The sequence below is a fragment of the Salvia splendens genome, chromosome 22 (assembly GCF_004379255.2).
Source record: "Salvia splendens isolate huo1 chromosome 22, SspV2, whole genome shotgun sequence".
NCBI classification, from domain to species: domain Eukaryota; kingdom Viridiplantae; phylum Streptophyta; class Magnoliopsida; order Lamiales; family Lamiaceae; genus Salvia; species Salvia splendens.
This window is the reverse complement of record NC_056053.1, coordinates 12,220,000-12,244,568: the sequence shown is the minus strand read 5'-3', so window position 1 is coordinate 12,244,568 and position 24,569 is coordinate 12,220,000. Positions and strand designations below refer to the sequence as shown.

The 24,569-nt window shown below is 40.5% G+C and overlaps 2 protein-coding genes across 2 annotated transcripts; both read right to left on the bottom strand.

The window, feature by feature from the left end:
* Positions 1–3,399: 3,399 nt before the first annotated feature.
* Positions 3,400–4,638, bottom strand: LOC121785795 (thioredoxin-like). Its single transcript, XM_042184236.1, has 2 exons — positions 4,330–4,638; positions 3,400–3,897 (listed from the first exon to the last, which is right to left on the bottom strand). Exons 1-2 carry the CDS (start codon positions 4,607–4,609, stop codon positions 3,584–3,586), a joined length of 594 nt encoding a protein of 197 aa, XP_042040170.1. The 5' UTR covers positions 4,610–4,638; the 3' UTR covers positions 3,400–3,583.
* Positions 4,639–13,571: 8,933 nt separating this feature from the next.
* LOC121786734 (thioredoxin M1, chloroplastic-like) lies at positions 13,572–13,913 on the bottom strand. Its single transcript, XM_042185366.1, has one exon. It carries the CDS (start codon positions 13,911–13,913, stop codon positions 13,572–13,574), a length of 342 nt encoding a protein of 113 aa, XP_042041300.1.
* Between the last annotated feature and the right edge of the window lie 10,656 nt (positions 13,914–24,569).

Genomic DNA, 24,569 nt, shown 5'->3' with positions numbered 1-24,569 from the left:
ATATGCTTCGGCAGTTGGAAGTCTCATGTATGCTATGCTTTGTACGAGACCTGATATTTACTTTGTTGTTGGCATGGTGGCAAGATATCAGTCAAATCTGGGCCAAGCACATTGGACTGCCGTAAAGAACATACTCAAGTACCTTAAACGGACTAAGGACTATGCTCTAGTTTACAATGCTGTCGAACTCTGTCCTTTGGGATGTACTGACTCAGATTTTCAAGCTGATCAGGACTCGAGAAAATCTACTTCAGGATATGTGTTCACCTTAGGAGATGGAGCCATAATTTAGAAGAGGGTTGAGCAGAAATGCATCGAGGACTCAACCATGGAAGCCGAGTATGTGGCCGCTTCGGAGGCTGCAAAAGAGGCAGTATGGTTCAAGAACTTCCTTATGGATTTAGGTGTGGTTACGAATCTGCCCAAGAGCATCACCGTTTATTGTGACAATTCTGGTGCTGTGGCAAATTCGAAAGAACCAAGAACTCACAAAGCGAGCAAACACATAGAGTGGAAGTATCATATCATCAGGGATATAGTGCAGAGATGAGACATACAAGTGGTCAAGATTGCATCAGCGAACAACCTGACAGATCCCTTTACAAAGGCATTGGCGGTGAAACCGTTCGAAGGCCACGTTGAAGGGATGAGAGTTCGACTCGTTGAAGACCTCAACTCGCTTTCAGTATAAGTGGGAGAAATTTAGACGTGTGCACTACTGTTTTGTATACTCGAAAGCTGTTTTGAGTATAAGTGGGAGATTGTTAAGGTTTGTATACTAGAAATCACCTTTCGAGTGATTGAATACTGTAAAACTCTAATTATTATTTTTCAATGAATGCAACATATTATTTTTGTCATAATGTTATTATGTTTTACATTTAATGGATGTTTATTGCATATTTAAATGTATAAGCGAACATAACAAAGTCTAAGTCTTTGTTTTAGTAGACCTGTTGTGGGCTGCGCTCAATTTAAGGTACGCGGTCAGTCCTGAACAAAGAAAAATATGAATTTCACAACCTAGATAGGCCTAGAATACCTATCGTGAAAGGTTGCAATGTCAGTCCGATTATTTCTAAGCCTATTGAAATAAGATGACGTTGGTGTCGTATAGCACTGAAGGGATCTAACAGCAAGACGAGTCTTTATGCTTTCTACTCAAACACGAGGTCTTGATAATTAATTTCTTAATCAATGTACGTTAGCATTGAGCATACGATATTGAGTATCTACTACTTTGACTTACCAAAGGTGCGGGATTTTCGTCACCCAACGATCCAGGTATATTGGGTAGTGGTGATCATTATCTGGCGGTGCTAGGATTGCTATTATGTTGAATCGTGCACAAAGAGAGTCTCGTTTGATAACATCAACAAGAGGAGCTCGAAACAAGGTTTTATTATTCGGAACCTAGCTAGTTGGAGTTTGATTACTCTATGAATAATAAAGAAGAGTCTCTTGCTAAGTCCACTCTTGGAAGTTAAAATATGTTAATTAATTAAGTCCATAGCAGACATTGATTAATTAATGGATGTTTCTATCTTAAGCGCGGGAAATGAATTGAACAAATAAAAGGAAACCCGGAATACTTGTAATTTCGGATTTGGAAAGGCAGTGCAATATTACTTTTGTAGGGGTAGCTTGTAATATTCCAATATAAGTTTATATTAAATTGTGGGTTCAATTTAATTAGTAAAAAGCTAATTGGGTGAGGCAATGTCCAAATTCTTCCTAAGATCCCTGACTGGGCCCAATATATGACTTAATATAAACATGAGAATAAAGGAGAAAGAAAACACAACTTTTCCACATCATAATTTTCGTTCCCCTCTGTTTAGAGAGAGAATCGAAAATTGCTCTCCTTCCGTGAGCAGATTTCTGTCTTCGTTATTTAAGTCCTAGTACACTGGTGAGATTTGCCCACATAAATATCAGTCTACAGTCCGGGACACCAGTCAGAAGATCCGAGGTCGAGTTCTCAAGATCTTCACGTGGAGAAGAAGCAAGCCATCTTCGATTCGTAAGTGAATCAACAAGGTAAATTGGCTAACTCCGTAGTATGCACGTTTTAGGGATTATTTATGCTAAAGCATGTTTAAAATTCAAGTTATGAGCATGATACATGTGATAATTACGCGAATAGAATTTGTCTAAATAATCTGTTAAATAGATCAGTTTTATGTGATCCGTTAGAACGCACGCTTCCGCTACCAAGCCCTTCAAAAGGGTAGTAAAAGAGCGGGTACACAACTAGTTTCAGCATGGAAGACTCGATTAGAGAAATGTCGCTCCGCCAATGCACAACTTTTAATTTGGTTTATTCTATAGGGCAGACTTAATACCATGGATAGGCTATTCAAGCTTGGCTTCCCAGAACATCCGGAAACGGCTTCCCACATCATCTTTGGATGCAAATATTCAAGTAGTTTGTGGTATTTCTGTTGTAGCTGCTGAAACATTTCCTTATGCTTGCCGTTGGATCCTGTTTTATGCTTTCTCTCTTGGTTGAACACACTCTTTCTCAAGTTTGACAAGAAGATTTGGACTTCGCTATTTTATGTTGTCTCTTGGTCTATTTGATTAGCTGAGAAACAAGGTGATTTTTGAAATGCGAAGCCAAATTAGGATGTTGAGAAGAAATTTATCTTATGGAGATTGGGATCATGGACTAAAGCTTGGTGTCCGGGATTTCCATTTCTACCAAGTCAAATGAGCGAGGAGCTGCCCATAGTTAGACGATGGTAGGGAAAATTACTGTACCATCACTACTTAATGGCCGTTGCTAAGGTGACCTCTCTTTGTACTCCTTCCTTTGTTTTTTTGTGTGAGCTTTAGGCGGTGGAGTCTTGAGTGTTGCTTTTGTTGGCTCATTTTGTCCGTTCTTGTTGGTCTAGGTGTTTTGTTGGATTTTTTGTTTTGGACTTGTTTGTTCTTTTGTTTGCACCCCTCCTAAATGTGGTTTGAGCCTTTGCCTTATCAAAAAAAATTCGGTTGTAAGTTTGATTTTATAGGAAATCGCTTGAGGCAAAGTGAACAAAGGAAGAAAGTCTAAATTTAATATTTATTAGTCTATCAAGATGATCTTAAAACACTCTTATAAGATCAGCAATGCATTCATTTTCTAAATATCTTTACATGGGTGTCTTGCATGCCTCAATTGGGTCCAGTAGAAAAAATTATGGCTATTTTACAAAAGTTGCATAGTGAGGTCAAGAGAATGACGAGTTTGGAACTTAAAAATATATTAGTACTGCATACCTTTATTGATTGTTTATACTTATATTTTATGTATACTATAAAATTCACAAGAAGATTTTGTAAGATATATACATATGGCCCAACGCAGCACCAACGAATATTCCATATCATACAAATAGTGCTGAACAAAATATCGAGTATGCTTAATAGTTTCTGCAATAGATTTTGGGCAATGGAATGAGCCACTCTACCAGTTCCTCTTACTTTTTAACATTGCCCTCATATCATTTCAATGTTACTTCTCAAATATAAGAATCAATGAGATTTCAAAAAGCCAACATAATACAAGGGATTCTGAGAAGATACATGTGCACTTACAGTTCTACAAGTATTTTTCTATGCAAGTTGTGAGTGTAGATTCTGGAACAGCACCGATGACTGCTTCTTTCTTCTCCCCGTTCTTGAAGATTATGACAGTAGGAATACTCCGGATCCCATACTGGGTTGCGATCGTAGAGCAATCATCGGTGTTAACCTTGAAGCATTTGAGCTTGCCAGCATATTCTTTAGCCAGTTTATCGATGACAGGGTGGATCATGCGACATGGCCCACACCACGGTGCCCAGAATTCGACCAGAACAGGCAAATCAGATTTGAGCACAAGAGATTGCCAGTCAGGATCAGTAACAGCAGCCACTGCAGTTTACAAGGAACTAATAATAAGACAAATGCACAAGGTTAAAGATTATTTCCAAACTTAACATGATTTTCTTTTGTTTTTTGATGAATTCTCATTCATTCCCACAACTTGCAACATTGTAAATGCATCATTGCAAAGAATTGATTATCCTATACTTTTATCCATATAGGCTAATCCTCAAAAAGTAAATGGATCCTAAAGAGACAACTAATTTACTTGCATTGTCCCAAATTTAAATTCTTTGAGTTGTATTAACTCTCAGAAAAAGGCAACTGGTGTTTTTTTATATTGTTTCGATTAAACCCAACCGGGAACGATTTGCAAATTTACAACATAATTGAATGAAACAATTCGTCAATTAAGGGCATACAAACTGAAAAAAATACACTAAAATCGAAATAAGTAGCGTGTGGATAAAAAAGAGAGACCTCCAACAGCAGTGTCCTGTGCCTCGCAAACGATTCTAGTGGAACCTCGAGAAGGTGAGCGGGTTGTGCTGAGCTTAGCCGACGACCGAGTTGGTAGCATCTTGAGACCCCTGAATTCTGAGATCCGGACGGAGGCGGATGGGGGAGCGGAGGAGACGCGTGGAATGATTAGGGTTTCTAGAACTCCGGCCATGGCGAATTGAGGGCTGCTGCTGGATGGATAAGTGGAGGAGACGAGATGAGAGGAGATGAGATGTGATGAGAGGACAGAGTGTATCATCACTTTTGTTTCAGTGTTTTATAATTTTGATTTCCGATGATGAATTTTATTTATTTATTTGAATATATTGTGGTGTGTGGAGGAGCATTGTGCATAAATTAATAGGGGGAAAGAAAAAAAAAAAAGAAGGTGGATTAATAAAGAAAGAAAAATAAATTAGTACATGCTTTAATGAAAATGAGAGGGTGAATATATTGATTTGCAATTTATGGCTTTAAGGGTATTTTTGTTCAAAAAAATATTGAAAATAGTTAAAAATAGTTGAATGGATATTAACTTATAGTTGATGGACCTCAAAAGATATTATAAAATGTTAGGAACCAAATTTGATATACTTAAAAGGATGTTCCCTAACTTTTTATAATCCCAACATCATTTGAAGCCCCAACTTAGACCCACCAGCCCAAATGCCCAATACAAACCTCTTAGAGCATCCACAATAGCGCCTAGCGCACCGCCTAGCCGAGCGTCGGCGCTAGGCGATCTATTGCAACCGCCTAGCGGATTTCGCGATAAAATACCGCCTAGCGCTCGGCGGTTTCGCGGCGCTAGGCGGTGCGCTAGGCGCTATTGCAGCGTCCGGATCGCCTAGCGCACCGCCTAGCGCGATTTTTTTTTTTTATTCCGAAAAACTATATATACGCGACTTGCCTGTCATTTCCATTCGCACCACTTGTATTAACGAGTACTCTCTCTATCTAAATTTCTGTACAAGATCAACAACGGTAAATGGATCTCAACAACGAGCCTACTTCAGGGAGTAGCGGAACTCAAACTCCCCCGATCCCCGTGGGAGGTGGATGGAGTCAGATGCACCCGAGTCAGATGCACCCGAGTCAGATGCACCCATACTACAACATGAACCCGTGGCAGCAGATGATGCCATGGATACCAGCGGGGGGGAGTCCGCCGGGGGCGTTTCCGGCTATGTCGGGGTGGGCACCCAGTGTCCAGATGCCGGGGTGGGCACCCGGAATGCAGATGATGCCCGGGGGGGTACCGGCGACGCAGGGGACGCCGGGGGACGTCTATCGCCCCAGTGTTGATTTTTCGACTGGTTCGTCGCACACATCGACGCCAACGGAGGCTGCGCCTCCGGCCCAGTTTGACACTTTCTCCTTCGATGACTTGGGGATAGATCTTTCCGGTATTCCGGATGCTCCCGTTCAAACGGGGGGCGCAGGGCGGGGTCGGGGCGCCCCAAAGAAGAAAGGCAAGGGGAAAAGGGTCGGCGAGTCCTCGCAGCCAGGTGAGGACGACAACGCGGTACGGAGGAGGTGGACGGACGCGGAGAACGTCGCGCTGTCCAAGGCGTGGGTGAGTGTTTGCGACGATCCTCTCGTTTCGAACAACCAGAGGATCGTCAACTTGTGGGGCAAGATAGCAGCAGCCTACCAGAGGTTTTGCCTGGAGGGGAGGCCACGCAATGGGGAGGATTGCCGGAAGGCGTGGGACCGAATCAGGGTTGCAGTCTCCCGATTTTCGGGCTTGTACACCAACGCCCTCCGCATGATGAGCAGTGGGCAAACTGAGGACGACTGCAGGAGGATAGCGGAGAAAGCCTTCCCCCTGAAGGGGGTGTACAAGGACTTCACCTACTGGAACTGCTATCTTGTGTTGTACGACTCCGAGAAGTTCCGAGTAGGTGTCGACTCTGGCTGGCCAAAGAAGCAACGGCTGAACTATTCCGGTTATTTCAGCGGCAGTAGCGGTGGTTCCCACGACCTCCCTGAGACGGCCCAGGAGGTCCTGACCCCTCGTTCGTTTGCTCGCCGTACTCGCCCGGTTGGGCACAGGCGGGCTCAACGGGAGGCGATGGGGGTCGCCGGGGGTTCACAAGAGGTCCAGTCGGCATCCCCCCTTGGCCAATCCACAGCGGATCTCAAATTTTTCGCGCGTCAACAAACGCGCGCTCAGATGGTCAAGACGATGGCCGAATGGCGGGCGGCGGTGGACCCCGTGGAGAAGAGTTTGCTTCAAACATTGCTCCTGAGCATGCAGGAGGATTTGGAGGCGGCACGGAGGGAAGCTACCGGGAGTAGAGGCGACGGCGACGGAGGCGGAGGCGATGGTGGCGACAGCGACGGAGGAGACGACGACGGCGACGAGGAGTGAATTATTGTACTTTTTAAAAAATTATTGTACTTTTTTTTATTTATTGTAATATTTTTAAATTATTGTACTTTTTAAATTTTTAATAGTATTATTAATGTTTCCCGTATATGTCTCGTAAATTAAATTCCATATATTGTGTGATTGTTAATTATTTCATTTTATATAATTGTTATTAGTGATGTGGCTATTGATGTGGCTGGGCTATTTATGATGTGGCTAGGCTATGGCTGGGCTATTTATGATGTGTCAGGAGGATTTTTAGTGCTGATGATGTGGCAGTGGCTAGGCTATGGCTGGGCTATTGCTGGGTTATTCCTATTGTGGATGGCCTTAGGGCACCCACAATGGGGCGCCCGATGGCACGCCCTATGCGTACCATCGTCCTCGGGCGCGGACGATGCCTCCATTATGGGTGCTCGCCATAGGGCGCGCCTTATGCCTACGCCCTAAGCTTCGGACGAGGAAGAAGCGCGGACAATGGCCTATCGTCCACGCCATCGTCCGCGGCATCGGGCACCACTGTGGGCTCGGCAGACGATGGGCATGGACGATAGGCCATCGTCCAAGTCATCGTCCGCGCCATTGTGGGCTCGGCGGACGATGGGCGCGGACAATGGCACACGTTTTTTATTCTTTTTTTAAATGTTAAATTCGAAAATTTTGTATAAATACCCCCTACCCCACATTCATTTGTAATATTTCATTTCACAATTCCACTCTCGAAACTCACATTTACTACGAAATGGATTCAAGTCCCAATAGTTCGGTGTTTAGTGGTGATGCGCGTTGGCCGGGTACAGAACCCGAAAAATATCAGTCGTTCGACGCCAACACGCAGTATGATGCCGAATTCAGTACGGAATCGTACGGTTTGTCTGACATGGAGCCGTCTCCAAACCAACTCGTTGCCCCCTCCCGCCGCCGCTGCTGACGCCACCCCATCCGCCGCCGCCGCTTCCGCCCCCGCCAAAAAGAAGCAGATCCGGCACCGCGCAACCAAGATGCCACCTCCGGCAATGAATGAAGAGTACGCCCCCGGCCGTACGAACTACCAGCCAAATGAAACCCTCGTCTTGGCGAGGTGTTGGGTAGATATATCGGAAGACCCGATATTCGCGAATAACCAGAAGCGGCTCGCGTACTGGGAGCGCATCGTCGAGCGCTACAATGCGGCGAAGCCGCCGACCGCGTACAAGCGCCAACGGGAGCAGCTCCGCAAGCACTGGGATCAGGTGAAGAAGCTTGTCAACCTGTTCGCGGCGGAGTACGAGAAGTGCGCGAGGGAGCAGGGGAGCGGCGAGAGTTTGAGCGACGTGCGCGATAGAGCGTTGTTGTCATACCAGTCCCTGTACGGCGACTTCAAGCATTTGGCCATCTGGGCGCTCTTGAGGGACAAGCAGAAGTTCCAAGGCGGGATTCTGCACACCGGTGCGACAAAGAGGACGAAGACCACTGAATCCGGTGGTTACACGAGCAGCGAAAGCGGAACTCGTCCGGTGGACCTCAACCGGACGTGCACGGAGGAAGAGAGTTCCGGCATACCGGTGTCCTCCCGGCGTCCCATAGGCATCATCCTCGACCGCCGCCACCCGCCCCTACCCCGACGGCCGCTGCGTATGAGTCGTTGGCAACAGCCTCGATGGCGAAGACCTTGTTGCAGACGCACAAGGCCCTCGCGAAGTGTACGGACCCCGCCCAAGCCGAATATCTCCGGGGGTTGATCGATGAGCTGCGCCGGAAGTTGGGAATTGCGTAGATTAGCCAACTTGAATCGTGTAACTTTTGTTTAATCAATGCAGTCTTCGCCAGTTTTTAGCTACTCGTTGTGTGTTTTAATTAGTTTGCATTAAATATTTGAAAACATTTAAATTAATTAACTAAACAATAGTAAAACATATAGGGCGAGCCTTAGGGCGTCACACTGCAGGTGGGAGGGTAGGAGGATAAAAATGATGACATGGCGGTGCATAGGGCGCGCCTTAGGGCGCCCCATTGCTAATGCTCTTATGCAATTAGTAGTATATTCCCCCTATCCCTGAAATTTTGTCACATTTTTCTATTTTCGTCCGTCCTACAAAATTTGTCGCATTTCACTTTATACCATTTTGGTAATGGACCTCACATTCCAGTAACTTATTCTCACTCTCATTTTATTACAAAACTAATACTTTAAAAGTAGGACCCACATCCTACCAACTTTTTCAACTCACTTTCCATTACATTCTTAAAACCCGTGTCCGGTCAAACTGTGATAATATTTGGGGGACGGAGGGAGTAATATTCTCTTTGTTCCTAAAAATTTGTCACATATTTCTATATCTGTTCGTCCCACAAAATTTATCACATTTCACTTTTTAATATTTTTGGTAGGGGATCTCACAATCCACTAACTCGTTATCACTCACATTTGATTATAAAACTAATACTCCCTCCGTCCCGGACTACTCGTACATTTCCTTTTTGGCACGGAGATTAAGGAATGAGTGTATAGCAAAGTCAACAATTGCGGCTGTAGGTGATAATTTTTACTAAAAATGGAAAGAGTGCAAATAACTTGGGACGCCCAGAAAGAAAATAAGTGCAAGTAGTCCTGGACGGAGGGAGTATTTAAAAGTATGATCCACATTCCACTAATATTTTCAACTCATTTTTCGTTACATTTTATAAAATTCATGCCCGGTCAAAATATGACAAAATTTAAGAAATGGAGATAGTATATCTTATGAAAATGAAAAATTCTATACTTAATTTTTCATATCAATTCAAAGCTTTCAAATTGCTATTATACCAAAATAAGTCAATATTGTTGCAAGTCTCTCCTTTAAATTAATTCACTTATTATTGACAGATCCATTAATTAATCCGATAGCTATAATAAAGAGGACAATTAACTAATTTTTCACTGTCAAGAATAGTTGATCTTATTTTAGATTTAATTATAATTTGTATAATTATAGAGATTAATTTATTAACTAATACTTCCTAGAATTATTCTTGTAATTGTGTTATATCAAATTTGATTTGTATAAATATAGAAATTAGTTGTTAATTAGTTTTTCTTTATAAAAAATATTTCCATAACTATAACAAATTTGATTTTCATAATTATAGTGAATAGTCGTTAACTAATTTTTCTCTATAAAAATAGTGGATCCTACTCCTAGAATTAATCGTGATTTCCATGATTATAGAGATTCATTGTTAACTAATTCCTTTTTACAAAATAGTGGAGTCTAAAACAAAAAGTGAATTGCATAAATTATAGTGATTAATTTTTCCATAATTATAGTGATCAATTACTTAAATTTTTTATAGGTATGTATATGTTATTATATAGTACATCTTGTATTTTAGTAGATCTTGATTCCTGATTTTGTGGGATTATATAAAACTATGTGTTACATTTTTGCATGTATATATATCTATAGGATTGTATTGAGATGACAATCACTTTTAACATGACAATGTACCACCAATATGAACCCTTAGATTTATGAGCAGATTCAATCTTAGTCCGCCACGTGTCAAGCTTGTTTGCCTATGTATTGTATATTGTTTGATTATCTTTGATTTCGTATCACAATTGTTTGGAACCATATGCCGAGTTACTTTCCTATGTATCGAAGATTACTTCCCTATGTATTATCACACATTGCTTGCCTAGGTTGTCATTTTAATTATGGTGTCACGATATTGCTCTGTTTTCGTATCTCATATGCCGAATTGGTTGCTTATGTATCACATATTGATTATCTATGTATTGAAAATTGCATGTTACTTGTTGTCACGTTGTCACTTTAAAAGTTATCACCCTAACGCACTCCTCTATCTATATACATATCAAGACTATAAATACTCCCGTCATCCCATAAAAATATGTGCATTTGAAATGACACAGGAATTAATGCACAATTAGTAAAATTAAGAGAGGGGAGGAGAAGGGAGGGGAGGAGAAGGGTAGCTAAAGTGGTGAATAGTGGGACTCACATTATTATTATTGTTTAATGAGTTGTAATGGTGGGTCATGATCATATAAATTGTAAATAAATTAATGTATATGAGTAATGAGTTAGAAACAACTTTTAATAAATGGAAATGCCCATATTTTTGTGGGAATGATGGAAATAGAAAGTGCACATATTTTTACGGGAGGGGGGTATAATTTATGTGTGTGTATATTTTTAACAACTTCCTATATTCCATTTATACTTACCTTCTCTCCTTCCAATATTCCATAATTTTATGGGACGGAGGGAGTTTTGATTGGATTAATTAACTAAGAAAAAATAAATAAACATGCAAACAAACAAAGTAAATCACACAAAGAGTAGAATTCCAAGGATAGAGCTTTCACAATTATGGTTTACACAAAACACAGTTATGATACCACCTAGCACAGTTCATACTTCACTAGAACGAGTCACATAAATATTGCCCATGCGGCACAAAGTAGATCACAAACACTAGGGGCGTCAATCCAAGATTTGTAACTCCTAAAAGCTCCTAAGACTCCCAATGTTCTCACTCTCAATTAACAGTGTCGTTTTAAGGGAAGCTAATTGTAACGCCAGCTAAACTCTTCTAACTCGCAAACCTCCTCTCACAGAATGTGTCACTCAAACGTGAAGCAATTATCCAACACTTAGAATAGATGCAAAGTAATGACCAAAACGGATCCAAAAACTGGAATTATATTAACAAATAAAAGTTACTAACACATCCCAAGAATTCTTATAGTTTAGCTACTCATATACAAATAGCGAAAACTAAAAATGAAAGTACAAAACATAAAGAAAAAGCAAACAAAACTCAAGGATGAATTGTTGTGCAATCTTTAGTCTTCTCTTGCCTTGCTCCAATATCCAAAAATGGTGGACGGAATGATAGATGACAGATTAGGGTTGGATGAGGAGCCTTGGGGGCTCCCCTATTTTGGAGGCTATGAATATGTGAATATTATGAATTAGGTTATGGAGTATATATAGTAGGGGTGGAAAATCGTGCGTGATGGATCGGTATCGGGTCAACCTGTTAACGACACAACCCAATAAGGACAAATACGAACACGACCTGCTACTCTCAAACCTAAACAAGGCACGAACCCGCTAACGACACGAACCACCTTGGGTCAACACGACATGATAACAACACGTACATGACACGCCACTATAACAACACGACCTGATAACACGGTTAGAACGTGATAACACGTAAAAAACCTAAGAACAACCGTTCATGATTGACAAAAGTTACAAAATCTTTAATCTGATCATTAGGAATCTTATAAAAATTCTAAAATCTTATTACAAAATATGATCTGATGAAATATAACATTAATATTATATAAAATCCAATGAAATCCAAAAGAAACATCAGTTTTAAAATAATAATGAGTAAGTATTAAAAATATTATTTTATAACGGGTAACACGAATCCGACACAAACAAGAAACGAATACGACATGAAATTTTCGTGTTCTTATAAATTCGACCCAATAATGACACGAACCCAATAAGCTTTGACTCAAACCCATTAATTTCGTGCGGATTCAGGTCTGGTTATCGAGTCGTGCCAAAAATTGGCAGCCCAAATATATAGGCTTGAAAAATATTTAAACTTGGTAAAAAAGTGTCCTCCAAGTTGGAAATTTCGTGCTCCATAGGTTAAGGAAAAGATTTGGCTTAACAAGGTAATAGTTTATTTCCTTCCTTGAATTTCCGCCTAAATTCAGCACTTTGACACCAATGTGCGACTTTCGTAGAACGACCATAACTTTTTTCCACAGAACTCCGACTAAGATGATAAGGTACCAACGCGAAGCTCTTTCAAAGAGGAAGAGAATGGTATATAGCACGCTCTGATCGGACTTCAGAAACGCTGGAAAAATTGGTTTGAACAAAGACTGTTGTTCGCTAACAGGCCCAGCGGGCCACTGGGAAAGTTTTCGAGCTCTCTGGACAGCTTTCAGCGACCGCTGGCGTTCGCCAGCGGCCCGTTAGATTGCGCTTCAGATCCAACTTCCAAATTTTGACCTTTTTTCTGCCATTTTTCAGGTCTATTTTGCACATGTCTCACAATACACGTCAAAATATCAAAATGGATAAAATATACAAATAATGGACATGTAATACAACTTTGACACTAAAAACGGACCAAATAATGACCTTAAAACAGTGTAAAATCTGAGCATATCAGGAGTAATACGTTATTTTGATATTTTTGTTTTTCTTTTGCAAACATTTAACAATACGACCAATATTATGTCCAGTTGTTACTATCTTACTTCTAATATTATGTTGCGTGATACGGTTTATGTTGCAGTTGGCCCGGTGAAGTAAACAAGACCCGAAAAATCATGTTTCCTGCAAGCTTTCAATGGGTAACTCAACCCTGAGGACAATTGTGTCAATTGCACACACAACACATGTTTGCAAACAATATAACCAAACATATTGTACTCAATTGGTCCTAACTATACTCGACAAATCAAACACAACCAAGTAAACTCAAACACTAACACAAACACAAACACCAAGTTTGTCTTACAACCCTAAAAGTTAAATCAGGAGCTTACAAGGCAAACTAAACACACCCTGAGAGTGTGTTTGATACACAATAAAAGCCTTGTTTTATGGATTTATCAAACATTATAAGCTAAGGAAAGCCATTTTCTTTAATTTCACTTCTCTATCTTACTAGTATTTCTTCATAATAACATCTACTACTATATTATCCTGAAAATAGTACATTAATACAGCAGCATCGACTATACAAGTCTTATAACAAAGCAATTATTTGAAGTCGGCAGATAAAAATTGAACAAAGTTTGAAGCTCCAAAATACAGGTCTACAAGAATTTTTCTAGGCAAGTCGTCAATGTAGATTCTGGAACAGCACCAATCACTGTTTCTTTCTTTTCACCATTCTTGAACACCATGACTGTTGGAATGCTCCGGATTCCGTATTGGGTGGCGATCGAAGGGGATTCATCAGTGTTAACCTTGTACACCTTGAGCTTCCCAGCATATTGCTGAGCCAGCTTGTCGATGACAGGGTGGATCATGCGGCAGGGCCCACACCACGGAGCCAAAAACTCAATGAGAACGGGTAGGTCAGATTCGATTACCAGAGACTGCCAAGTTGAATCAGTAACGGCAGGAGGCGCTGCAAGGAGGTAATGAATAACCATGTTTCAGACTCATACATTTTCACATAAATATGATAACTACCAAGGCAAGCTACTTGGAAACATATAATGATTACTATTTTATTAAGAAATAATCAGTTCTAAACTAAACAACACAGTTTGAGTGCAATCAGATTCCATTATTATTCATCCTTGACGATTGCATACTCTTTGTGGTCTTTTTTTCGAGTCAATTTTCAAATTCAACAATGAACTACAATGTTGAACATTTAAGAAGTGATTAAGAGCACAGATTCATTGAACAATTATGCCACTTATTGAATTAAGAAAGAATCGTGAATTTACATATCATCTTCAACAACATAAATTAGTCCATGGAAATTCTCTTCTCTTATTCATCAATTTCAAATAAGAACCCCACAGGAACACTAATAACTCGAGTCTGCTGTCGTTCTGTGAAATTAGAAGGATTTTGTTCTTATAAATTGAGTTAAATGTTGTTATTAGAATTTAAATGAACAAAATTCTAATCGAATTTCAGCTAAAACTCCAATCAAGCAATGCTGAGCTACAGGAAATCACAATTGAGAGAAGAAAACGAAGTGAATACAAACCTTGGAGAGCTGTGTCCTGTTGCATGCATGATCATTCATGCGTAAAATGCATGCAACACAAGATAGCGAGCTATAAAGGAAGTCGTTGGAAGTTGGGAGTTAAGTAGGAGTTAGTTGCTGTGTAACTAACTCAAGCCAGCTGGCAATCATCACGTGAGATATGACGTGTTGCAGCCAATGAGAGTCGAGCACGTGGATGTTAGTTAGTTAAGTGAGCTAAGATGAAGAGTATAAGTAGAGGAGTTGCTTATTTCTTTCGGTTATGTCGAGTATAGTGTTGAATTGTAAATCGGAGCTTAGATCGTGGATCTAGTTCCTCCTCTTCGTTTGATTGTTTCTATCGTGTAAACTTCTTGTTGATTCAATAATACGATCCTCGATTGTTCATTCAAGAGTTGCTTTGCGTATTATCGCTGAGTTCGGCAATGCCGAACTAAGAGAGGGAGACCGAGAAGAAGTCACTGAGTTCGGCAGTGACGAGCTAAGATAGGGAGACCGCGAAGAAGTCACTGAGTTCGGCAGTGGCGAGCTAATATAGGGAAGCTACGAGCTCGGATCGTAACAAGTGGTATCAGAGCAGTCGATCTCCGGAAACTGGAACGGTGACGCGAGGCGCTGAAATGGAGAAGAAAATGGCGGAATTGATGGATCAGAAGTTAAGTGAGCGTGATCAAGTCATTCATGAGCAGGAAATCCAAATTTTGGAATTGAGGCAAGCAATCGCTACGATTAATTTGCAGAATCAGAAAAACAACGCAGCAATGGATAATGGTGAAGGAAGTAGCGAAGGAAAATCAGATTGGGGAAGATCTACTCGATATGAGTTTCCTAAATTTGATGGTGAAGGATTTGAAGGTTGGATGATGAGAGCTGAATATTTTTTTCAAGTAGCAAGGGTACCAGAGGCGGAGAAAGTAAAGGTAGCAGCAATTCATATGGAAGGAAAAGCTCTCCAATGGCATAGAGGATTTTTGACTCTACATGGAAATGAGGCGTATGTTGATTGGAGATATTACATCTCGTGCGTAGCAGCTCGCTTTGGAGCTCATGCTTTTGAGGATCCGCTTGCAGATCTGAGGAATCTCAAACAAAAAGGTACGCTACAATCATACATGGATACTTTTGATGAGTTGTATCCGAGAGCTAGTATAAGAGAGGATCAAGCACTTAGTTTTTTCTTATCTGGACTTATTGATGAACTACAAATGCCAGTGAGAATGTTTAAACCTAAGAGCTTGGCTGAGGCTTACTCATTAGCTAAATTGCAAGAACTAACTGTGAAGGCTTTAGGAATTAAGCCTAAGGTGATGCAGAGTAATGTGTATTCTAATAGCAGTTATTACTCGAGTAGTAAGCCTCTGGCAGTCACCACTAATAGTAAACCTGTGGTGAATACTAACAATTGGAGTGGAGGTAATAAGGAGCCTAATCGTTTGGGTGGTGTTAGAGCTAGCACTAATCTATCACCCAAAGAAATGGATGAAAAAAGAGCTAGGAAGGAGTGTTTCTGGTGCACTGAAAAATTCACTCCTAATCATCAATGTTCTAAGAGGAAATTTTATGTTATACAACTGATTGAGCTGGGAGACACAGCAGAAAGTGAGGAACAAGCAGATTTGGCAGATGAAACAAGGGATGGTGAAGAACCGGATCTCCAGCTGTCTTTACATGCTGTTTGGGGTAAGAATGGACCTCAACTGATGAGGATTAGGGGAATCTGTCAGAAAAAGGCTTTAAAGATCTTAATTGATACTGGGAGTACTCATAACTTCTTGAGTTCCAGAGTAGCTAAAAAGATTAAGTGTGAACTCACTGCAGTGAGCTCTAAGGCTGTAGAGGTTGCTAATGGACAACTACTGCAATGCAATCAGAAATGTAGTAACCTTGAGTGGGAAATGCAGGGAGCAACATTTCAAGCTGAGGTCTATCTTATTCATTTAGAAACTTATGATTTGATATTGGGTGGTGCTTGGTTGTCTACCTTGGGTGAGATTACATGGGATTTCAACAAGCTGACTATGCAATTCAAATTATCTGGTGCGGTTGTGAAGTTGCAAGGAGAGCTATGGTCACCAAAATCTGATCAATTACATTGTTTACATATCTGCAACCTGCAAGAAAAAGATGAAAATGAAAGAAAGATCAGCCAGCTGATGCCTTCAATAGAAGAGGAAATTTCCTTCTGTTATGAGATCAGTACAGAGGAAATATGGCCAGAACTTAAACTGATATTGGATGAGAATGAAGCCATATTTGCAGAGCCAAGTTCATTACCACCACCGAGGGAGCAAGATCACAAAATCATTTTGAAAGAGGGGTCTAATGCTGTCAACATAAGGCCCTATAAATATGCTTCCAAACAGAAAGATATCATTGAAACTATGATTGATGAAATGCTGAAATCTGGAGTTATAAGGCATAGTGAGAGTTCCTTTGCTAGCCCTATTGTTTTAGTCAAGAAGAAGGACTCATCATGGCGCATGTGTGTGGATTATAGAGCTTTAAATGCTATCACGGTTAAGGATAAATATCCTATACCGGTTATTGAGGAGCTTTTGGATGAGTTGGGTGGGGCTACTTGGTTTTCTAAAATTGATCTACGGTCTGGCTATTGGCAAGTTCGAATGAGACTGGAGGACATCCATAAAACAGCCTTCAAAACTCACTCCGGTCACTATGAATTTTTAGTGATGCCATTTGGATTAACAAATGCTCCGGCCACCTTTCAAAACTTGATGAATTCTGTCTTCAGAGAGCATTTGAGGAAATTTATTTTGGTTTTCTTTGATGACATCTTGATCTATAGCAAAAGTAAGGAAGACCATGAGTTTCACTTGAAGGCTGTGATGAACTTAATGAAGCAGCACAGCCTTCTAGCTAAGAAGTCTAAATGTAGTTTTGGGTGTAGAAGGGTGGAATACTTGGGACATGTCATTTCTGCTGATGGTGTTGCTACTGATGAAGCCAAGATAGCAGCGGTTAAGAATTGGCCAAGACCAAAAACGATTAAACATGTTAGAAGCTTCTTGGGTTTAACTGGATATTATAGGCGATTTGTATACAATTATGGAGTCATTGCTAAACCATTGATAGAGGTGACAAAAGGTGCTGCATTTAGTTGGCCTGAGGAAGCACAAGAGGCTTTTGATAAATTAAAAAGTGCTATGATATCTGCACCAGTTTTAGCTTTACCCGATTTCTCCAAGGAGTTTGTAGTTGAAACAGACGCATCTGGAGTGGGTATTGGTGCTGTACTAATGCAGGAGAAACATCCTATAGCTTTTATCAGCAAAGCCTTAACTCCTAAACATCAAGCCCTGTCTGTGTATGAAAAAGAACTCTTGGCTATCTTGATGGCAGTAAAAAAATGGTATTACTACCTGCAATGTAGGAGGTTTATAATCCTAACTGATCATCAGAGCCTCAAATATTTGGTTGAGCAGAAGTTGACAACTCCAACTCAACAAGCTTGGATGACAAAACTTATGCAATTCGATTATGAGATAAGGTACAAGAAAGGATGTGATAATGCAGTGGCTGATGCCTTATCTAGGGTGCCAGAATCTATGATATTTGCTCTAACTTCTCTTATAATTCCCTTGGAATTAATTGAGCAGATTAAGGAATCTTGGAAAGCAGATCAACAAATTCAATTAATTTTGAATGCAAAACAGACTGATACTACTTCTCACCCTAAATTTAGCTGGAAAAATGGTGAGTTAAGGAGAAATGGCAGACTTGTAGTTGGAAATGATGTATTCTTGAAGGCCAAAATTCTAACTATATTCCATGAGTCTGCAACAGCTGGCCATTCGGGTGTGTTGGGAACTTACAAGAGGATCTCTGCCTTGTGTTATTGGCCTAAAATGATGAAGGATGTTAAAGAATTTGTGAGGATGTGTGTGACTTGCCAAAGATATAAACCAAGCACTACTTCCCCGGCTGGATTACTTCAACCCCTGCCTATGCCTGCTGCAATTTTTACTGATATCACTATGGATTTCATAGAGGCTTTACCTACTTCGCATGGAAAAGACACTATATTTGTGGTGGTAGACCGGTTGAGTAAGTATGCTCATTTTATGGCTTTGTCCCATCCTTTTACAGCCAAGAAAGTAGCAGAAATATTCATGGATTTTGTTTTCAAATTACATGGCATGCCTGCTAAAATTGTGAGTGATCGAGGTGCTGTGTTTGTGGGAGCTTTCTGGAAGGAGTTTATGACTTTATTGGGTGTGGAATTGCTATATTCTACAGCCTATCACCCTGAGACCGATGGACAATCTGAGGTTGTTAATAGATGTTTACAATGTTATTTGAGATGCTCTATGGGAGAGAAACCACACTCTTGGGTTCAATGGCTGGGATTAGCCGAATATTGGTACAACACTACTTATCACTCGAGTATTCGGATGACTCCCTTTGAAGCATTATATGGATTTCCACCTCCTTTACATGTCCCATACCTACCTGGGGATTCAGATATTGAAGCTATAGACATTGCTTTGAGAGATAGAGAGGAGATGATTGTCATATTAAAGAAAAATATTGAGAAAGCTGCAGCAAGAATGAAGAAACAAGCTGATCTTCATCGTTTTGACAGAGAGTTTCAGGTTGGTGATTGGGTTTGGCTGAAGCTTCAAGACTATAGGCAGAAATCTATTCGGGGCAAACACCACAAGTTCGAAGCTAAGTTTTTTGGACCATATCAGATCGTGGATAGAATGGGGAAGGTAGCTTATAAGCTGAATTTACCCTCATCAGCTGCTATACGTGATGTCTTTCATGTTTCATTACTGAAGCCCGCTGCACCTCCTCTCGGGCCTATTTCAGATCTACCATCTACATCTCATATCAATGATGCTATACCACAAGCGATTCTGGATAGAAAAATGGTGAAGCGACACAATCAAGCGGCTACAAAATGGCTGATCCATTGGAAAGATAGATCCCCTGCCGATGCTTCTTGGGAATTCGCGGACGTGATCACCGAGCGTTTCCCTTGGTTCCTTGAGGACAAGGAACCTTAAGTCGGGGGTATTGTTGCATGCATGATCATTCATGCGTAAAATGCATGCAACACAAGATAGCGAGCTATAAAGGAAGTCGTTGGAAGTTGGGAGTTAAGTAGGAGTTAGTTGCTGTGTAACTAACTCAAGCCAGCTGGCAATCATCACGTGAGATATGACGTGTTGCAGCCAATGAGAGTCGAGCACGTGGATGTTAGTTAGTTAAGTGAGCTAAGATGAAGAGTATAAGTAGAGGAGTTGCTTATTTCTTTCGGTTATGTCGAGTATAGTGTTGAATTGTAAATCGGAGCTTAGATCGTGGATCTAGTTCCTCCTCTTCGTTTGATTGTTTCTATCGTGTAAACTTCTTGTTGATTCAATAATACGATCCTCGATTGTTCATTCAAGAGTTGCTTTGCGTATTATCGCTGAGTTCGGCAATGCCGAACTAAGAGAGGGAGACCGAGAAGAAGTCACTGAGTTCGGCAGTGACGAGCTAAGATAGGGAGACCGCGAAGAAGTCACTGAGTTCGGCAGTGGCGAGCTAATATAGGGAAGCTACGAGCTCGGATCGTAACATGTCCTGCGCTTCGCAGACGATTCTAGAGCGAAGTCGCGGCGGTTTGGGAGTTGAAGTGAGGTTGGCGGAGGGGCGAGGTGGGTAGATCTTGAGTCCGGAGAAGTTAGAGAAGGGGGAGGAGGTGGATCTGAGAGAGGCGGAATGGCGCGGGACGACGAGGGTTTGGAGGAGAGCAGCCATGGCGGAGGGAAATTGGGGGAAACGGTGAGAGTGTGTACTGTGCGTGGGAACGGGAGATGATCATAAATGGAGGAGTGGATGAGGACCTGTCTCACCTTGATCACGTGGGCCTCACATGCCCCTTCCACAATTGGGCTTTAACCCAATTTAAATAATCACAAAATAACAACTGTATACAAACAAATCATACCCTAATAAAAATCTAATATTTTCATAATCATTAAAATTGGTTGTAAAAGTACTTCCTCCGTTCCGAAGGCATTTCTTTCCGGCAAGGAAATTAAGAAAAAATGTGTGTAATGTATTAATAAAAGATAATTAAGTATAAGATAGGAAAAAGTAGAGAAAAGAAAGTAGGAGAGTGAAAAAGTAAATGAAAAGAAATGTGTTGAATTTTACTAAAAAGGGAAATGACTTCACTGTTATGGAACGTACCAAAATGACTAAATGACTCTACTACTATGGAATGGAGGGAGTAATTCATTTAAATGATCCAACATAACTCTACTAATTTTGGTGAAATTGCATCTAATTGGCATGTCGAATTGTCGATGTTGACAAACCGGATTTCAGTGGACCAAAATGACATCGTTTGGGATCATTAATACAAAATTAATAGTTCCTTCATTTCTGAAAAGTATGAACTATTTTGTTTTTAGTCTCTATAAACTTTATCTCTAATGGGATGTGACTCATTTGCTACTAATAACACTTTAATTACTTTTTCTTTCCATCTTCTCTTACTTAACTAATTACTCCCTTCGTCCTGCTTTAGCAATCCCGATTACTTTTGAGCACTCATTTCATAAAAATGATAATAAATTGTTAAAGTGAAGAAATGGTAAGTAAGAGAGAAAATAATATAGAGAAGCCCATTATCTACATTATTCTCTCTCTTACTTTACTATTTCTCCACTCTAACTAATTATTATAATTTTTACAAAACGAGTGCTCAAACGTAACTGGGACTGCTAAAGCGGGACGGAAGGAGTATGTATTAAAATCTGTGTCGAATCAAATGTTCATCATACTCCCTGCGTTCTCTCATAGCTGAGGCGAATCTTTTTAGCATGAAGTTTAAGAAATGGATGTTTGATGTTGTTGGTTTGTTGGGCTGTTAATTTTGGTGGACATCATTTGGGCTGTTAATAATCTGGGCACAAGTGTTACTGGGCTTGTTACTTGCCCTAGCCCGCTTACCTGTTAGGCTATATGCTTTCCTCTCCTATGCGCCGTTTGATTATCTCTCTTTTCACTCTCTCTCTTCACTCTCTGGCGATTTCCTTCCTCCGAGTGTTTTCTTCATCTTTGTGATGATTTCTTGAGTTCTTCTCTGAGATCCTTCATGTTTTAGTGGCGTTTGATCTTTGGTGAGAAGTGTGGAGGGTAACCATTTCGGTTTCCTGAGTTCTGGAAAGTTAGAGTTTCCTTGTGTGAGAGTTGTAGTGAGATCCTTTCGGATAGATTGACAGATCTGGTGTGTAGGAGAGGATAGAGGCTGGTTTCTGGTGTGTGTGAGGTGATTCACGTTTGAAACCTCATGTGCTCCCTTGGATCTGTGTTCTTGTGAATAGATCTTCACTATTGGCGGGTGTTTGAGCCATTGTCTTCGATCTATAGTTTTTTGCAATCTATTTTTGTATTTCTTAATCGTTTTGCACTTGATCCGAGTGGATCTGTTTCCTTGTGTTTCTAACGAGGGTTTTGAGTGTGCAGGTTCTTTGAAGCTTATCTTGGAGTGATTAAGTTCGAGGACTTAGTTTGTAATAGCTGTTGTGTTCATTGACTGTAATAGCTAGGCTCTTTGTATATATCAGTCGCTTGGTTGGTGGTTTGACTGAGCCATCTTGTAACAAGGCCAAAGAGGTCTCAGAGCCACGGGGGACAATTCGTCTGATCCCTACAGTGGTATCAGAGCCACGTGGGGACAATTCTGGCACGTCGAGTCGCAATAAGGAGGTGGGCAAGTGGAACCCTCCCTCGAGTGAGGGTTTGCTCTGGTAAATTGGCTGTGACTCTTTCTCTGTTTATTTTCCTGTTTAGTGCCACTCTAGGTTTGGGAATTTTGCTGCTGGTAGACAGCCTTGGCAAGGCTTAAGGTTTCTCTGTGTTTCTCTATGTGTTTTACTTGCTTCCGTGGTTTTCTTGGTGTTCTCTGATCTCTGATCTCATTTCACCTGGCCACCAAGCATCTTATACTGCCTAAGTGACCCCCTGCGCCCTCCAAGAGTGAGTGATTGCGAACTGGGATAGCCTTAGCCAGTGTTGCTCGTGACAGTCAGGGTATTGAGGTCTGACCTGTGTGGTTCTTGTGCTCTCTGTTTTCTTGGGTGACTTCTGTGAGAATCTGTGTTTCTGACCTTGTGTGCATGTCTCTGTTCTCTCTTGTGTGCAAAGTTGTGTGTTCTTATCTTGCTCACTGTGTTCTTGCTGATTTGGTGTCCAAAATGTCTCAGCCTATTGGTTTGGTTCTATTTAATGGAAAAAATGATTTTATGATTTGGAAACAAAAATTGAAATGTATCTTGATTCAGCAAAAGGTTTTCAAATCTTTTGAGGGTACTTTGTCTGATGATGTTTCTCAAGAAAAACAATCTGAAATGAATGAGTTGGCTATGGCTACTATAATTCTCAATTTGTCTGATTCTGTGATTAGAAAGGTTGATCATGTTGAATCTGCCTCTGAAATGTGGAAATTACTTGATACTTTGTTCACTGAAGCTTCCATGTCCTTTAGAATGTATTTTCTTGAAAAGCTGTTCAAATTTAAGCTTGATCTGTCTAGGGATATTAATGACAATGTGGATAGATTTCAGAAGCTTGTTCAGGATATTAAAAGATCTGGTGATAAAACCATTGATGAATATACTAGCATTGCCCTGATAAATGTCATACCTGATTCCTATAGTGATGTAAAGGCTGCCATTAAATATGGCAGAGACTCTGCTCCTCTTGACCTGATAATTAGCTCCCTTAAATCTAAGGAACTTGAATTAAGGGAAAGGGGTTTTGATAAATCTACTGCCAACAAGGTGTTCAATGTTAAGGGTAGGTCTAACTCAAGAAGGGGATATGAATCAAATCGTGGTTCTAACACTAGATCCAACTCCAGAAAGAAATTTAGGTCCAGATCCAGCAGTAGGGACCCTAAATCCTTCAGAAAATGTTACAATTGTGGAGAAACTGGGCATTACAAAAAGGAATGTACCAAGCCTAAGAAGAATAAGCCTCCTCACCATAATAACAATAACTCTCAGATTGAAAACATTGCCAGTGTGGCCAAATATGAAATTGACAATGAATCTGTGTTCATGGTGCATGATTTGTTGAATATCAATTGCCTCCCCTATGTGCCCTTATACTTCAAATGACTGGTTATGTGATTCTGGATGTACTTATCATGTGAGTCCCTTCAAAGAAGTGTTTTCTGAAATAAAGCCTGTTTCAAATACTTATATGTCAATGGCTGATGACAAGAAGTGTGAAATTCTTGGGATTGGCACTGTGTGTTTAAAATTTAATAATGGCTATGTGCTGAATTTGAAGGATGTTAGATATGTTCCAGATCTATGCTATAATTTGATGTCTTGTACTGCTCTTGAAACTTCTGGATTGAGTGGCAAGTGGGGGGAAGGTTGTATGAAAATCTGTAAAGGCTCAATGTGTCTGTTTAAGGCTCAAAGAAAGTGTGGTTTGTATATTTGTAATGCAGTTCCTCTTACTTGTGATAAAGCTTCTGCCAATGTTGTAAAATCTGACATATTATTGTTGTGGCACAATAGGCTAGGTCACATGAGTGAAAAGGGGTTGAATATTTTGAAAAAAACATGTCATTCTGTCTGATTCTGATGTTTGTAGTGAATTGCCTTTTTGTGACACATGTGTGCTTGGCAAACAACATAGAGTGACTTTTCCTACACATGTTCCTGCTAATGTTAGTAAAAATGTGTTGGAATATCTGCATATGGATGTTTGGGGACCTACTCCTGTGTCATCTCACTCTGGTTCTGTTTATTTTCTTTCTGTAATTGATGACTTCTCAAGAAAAGTGTGGTGTTTTCTGATGAAACATAAGTATGATGTGTTTGGAAAATTTACTACTTGGAAAACCTTGATTGAAAACCAAACTGGAAAGAAAATTAAAGGAATCAGAACTGACAATGGTCTTGAATTCTGTAATAAACAAATGGATGACTTGTATGTTGGTTTTGGAATTAAGAGGCATAAAACTGTTCCTTATACTCCTCAACAAAATGGAGTAGCTGAGAGAATGAATAGGACCTTACTTGAAAAAGTTAGATGCATGCTTTCAAAA

What these genes read in the sequence shown, in the direction of transcription:
- LOC121785795 (XM_042184236.1), bottom strand. Translation starts at nt 4,609, where the DNA reads ATGATACACTCTGTCCTCTCATCACATCTCATCTCCTCTCATCTCGTC. An exon ending in ACAGGACACTGCTGTTGGAG is followed by an intron (nt 3,898 to 4,329) that starts GTCTCTCTTTTT and finishes TGTAAACTGCAG; the next exon opens with TGGCTGCTGTTACTGATCCT.
- LOC121786734 (XM_042185366.1), bottom strand. Translation starts at nt 13,913, where the DNA reads ATGGTTATTCATTACCTCCTTGCAGCGCCTCCTGCCGTTACTGATTCA.